At 36.7% G+C, this 3,420-nt stretch overlaps 1 protein-coding gene across 1 annotated transcript in view; it reads left to right on the forward strand.

Moving 5' to 3' along the window:
- The window catches only part of Efhc2 (EF-hand domain containing 2), a 172,513-nt gene extending 171,862 nt beyond the window's left edge, over window positions 1-651 (forward strand). The window contains exon 16 of the mRNA XM_028776029.1: window positions 321-651. Within this exon, the coding sequence (XP_028631862.1) occupies window positions 321-428 (108 nt within the window). The 3' untranslated portion in view covers window positions 429-651. The remainder of the gene's footprint in view (window positions 1-320) is intronic.
- Window positions 652-3,420: the final 2,769 nt, after the last annotated feature.

Consider the following 3,420-nt stretch of genomic DNA (forward strand, 5'->3'; position numbering starts at 1 on the left):
TGTGTGTGTGTGTGTGTGTGTGTGTGTGTGTGTGTGTGTGTGTGTGTTAGGAGCCTGTGAAGGTCAGAAGACAGTGTTGGGTCCCCTGGAGCTAGAGTTATGGGCAATGGTAAGCTACCATGTGTGTGTGCTGGGAACTAAACCTGAGTCCTCTGCAAGAGCAGTAAATGCTATTTCCCACTGAGCCATCCATCTCTCCAGCCCAGAAAAAAAAACTTTAACAAAGGTTTATTTAAAGATTTAAAAAAATGTAGCTCTGAAGTTTCAAATCTGACCTTTGAAATGTGGCTATAATTGTGTTCATGTTTGTTTTCTTTCAGAAATGTGAAGACATTTGGGTGGGAATGCCATCACCTATTCCTGTGAAATATGTTAGGTACTTCGACTTTTTGCTGGATGTGTATGGCTTAGAGGAGAACATGCTATGAAGGTTTTGATCAACTCACTTTGATTTACTGTTCTCTTTATGCCATGTTTATTTTAATAGATATAATTTCATTAAAAACAAACAAAAAGTAAGAAGCAAGGTTTGTATTAAATGGAAATCCATAAACCACAATTAATTTTCTTTGTCACTGTAGTTCCTCAGAACAGCTTGTTATATTGCTAATGTACCAGCACTATTAAAAATACCATTTAAAACATTGTTGACCATTATTGTATGTATTATTTATGAATGCCAAAGACTCATACAATAATTTCCATCTAATATAATTTGATTCATTGCAATGTGAAAAGAAAATGACTTTTGACAGCTATGTACGACAATATAAAATCAAATTATATCAGAGCAATAAGTTGTGATTCTGTTAAGCATTTTTGAAATCTTTTTGACACATGTTTATTACTTACATAATTAAGTTTTGTAGCAATGCACCTCATCAAAATAATTCTCAAACCTCTCTAGAGTGAGTGTGTTTATTTTCTGAAGTTAGTGAAGTTATGGGGAAAAAAGAACCTTTTCTCTGCAAACACGCACACACACACACATATATATATTTAGGAGGGAAATTAAAATATATGCTGTGTTTATACTCTTAGTGTCTTTTAATATCTAAACTCGGCTTCCTTGCTTAGGAATATATGCATGTATATATAATTAGAACATGACTAAAAATGTATTACACCTAAAATATTTAAAGATATAATTATGGAAGGATTCGGGGGTTTGTTTTGCTTCATTTTACACACTTACTACCAGCCTCTCAACCTCCAGCCCAAAGGTTTAAGTGGTTTAAAATTACAGTGGATCTCTCCTGCATCTCCCTGGTTTGAATTCCCCCCCGACACACACACATAGCAATATTCTTGTCATACAGCATATATTTGATTACAACCTATCACAGTGGAGCTTCAGTGTCCAGAAGCCATACCAGCCATCCCTATGCCATACCAGCCCCAAGTGCTGGGTGGTAAATATCATAAATGTATTTGTTTCAAAGGCAGTGGGAGTCTATCAAGAAAGGACTGCGCTGGTCAGGGGTCATCCTGTGGAGAAGAAAAGGATCCAAGGCCATTTCAAGGTCCCCTTGAAAGAAGAAGGGGAACTCCCTTTTCCTTCTTTCATTCTACACTTGGAGCATTTCCTTGTCTCCAAATGAGTTGGCTCCTACTTATATGATCAAGTTTGCTTCACAACAATGGCTCTTTCATTTTCTTTTAATCAAAACTAGCCAGTAAATTACTTCTCTCCATAAACCTAGGACAATTCCATGTACACCATTAGAATTGGTCCCATAGAGCCATGTATTAAACTAGTATTCACAAGTTAGATACTAGAACAGTGGGCCCATAAAACTCTAATTTTGATGACTTGAATTTTGTCCCAGTTTTTAAAAAAGGCAACCAACGACTCCAAACTATTTTGTCATTTTAGGGTTTTTCTACTTCCCAGAGAACAAGCTTTTAGAAGGGATGACACTTGCCTAGAAGCTTTCAGGCTGACATCTGTCACCTACCTATTCAACCTCTCACTCGGTTATCTTTCCCTTGTTTGACTGTATAGATAATTTAGCCCTTGTGCAGAATTTATAATTCACTGGAGAAGCCAGAAGCAAAGGAAGTCAACCAATGACAGTGTGCCTGAGTTCACGGGGTGACGACTATTTATCCTATGTCATGGCTCTGTGTTCCTGCCCTGGTGGTTCCTGGTTCAAGCTCACAATTAACAATAAAATGGCCATTATAGGAATCATGCCGATAAACATGATACATTACAGCCATACAGACACTTCAAATAATTATTCGTTTTATAACTAAGCCATATACTGAAGGAGATTTATAATTCAGAGATAATATCCCCATTAGTAAAGTTTATGACCCAATAAACAGCTCCCACTAGTTAATAAATGCCAAAGCCATAAAAACAAAGACTATTAACGTAATAGAATTTCTGTGCCTCCCTCTCTTGCTGGTGGTCTGAAGATACTGAAGGGAAATGCTATCTTAGGAAAAACATTTATTCTCATTATGTAAATATCAATGAGTAGTCTTACACTGATTTGGAAATTTCCCAGCTCCCCTTGGTCCCAGGTGGTCCCAAAATGCTGATGCATTCTGCTTAGGTTTCAAGCAGTAGATAACCAGTTTCAACAAATAAACTCTGTGACTCAGATCTTTAGGGCAAATGGAGAGGGGTCCAGGGTTTCTGCCTCTTCTCTATTTCTGGAAAAGAGAAACTTTAGCTAGTGTCATTGTTCTGAGGTAATACTTTTGAAAAGAAGTTTCTCAACCTTTGTATAGACCTATTTTTAACTCTTAACATTTTCTTCCTGTGGTGGAAACCAAGAGTTACATGCAGGTGTCAGGGTGAGTTGAAGGTTAATATAGGCAAACCTTTTGTCCTATGAACTAATTGTTTTTTAGTATTCTTGGAGTACTTCGAATGATTGATAAAGTGATTTGGAGGCACAAATCAAGTCATGTCGTTTAGTGCAAAACTGATTGAAAGCTGTTGAAGTTCAGAGTGGTGATGTGCTGAATCACTGTGTGAAGAAGCATGCTGCTGTCAGACGATGACTAATTGGCAGTATTAATTGGCCTGTTCCTTGTCACATTTTTTACCTATTACCTAGCCATCTGAAGCAGAGTGCAGATAAGTCTGTTGCTTGGCTTAGCAGTTCCTAAATGGTTAAGACTTTAGACAATAGAGAAGAAGTGAAGAGCACTATAATTTTGAATATGTAACAGTTGAAACTGTTTGCTTTTTTCTATATATTGCCTTTAGTTCAACTAATGTCATATATATATATGATATATATATATCACATTATCGGTATTTTTATACTGTGCTACTGAATTTGTTTTCTTGGGGTTGCAGAGCTTCTAGGCTTTCTGGATCCTTCAATTACAAATTTAGAATATTTAAATTGTTCTTCCTTCCTTCCTTCCTTCCTTCCTTCCTTCCTTCCTTCCTTCCTT

Source organism: Grammomys surdaster, unplaced genomic scaffold, assembly GCF_004785775.1.
Source record: "Grammomys surdaster isolate TR1022 unplaced genomic scaffold, NIH_TR_1.0 263, whole genome shotgun sequence".
NCBI lineage: Eukaryota > Metazoa > Chordata > Mammalia > Rodentia > Muridae > Grammomys > Grammomys surdaster.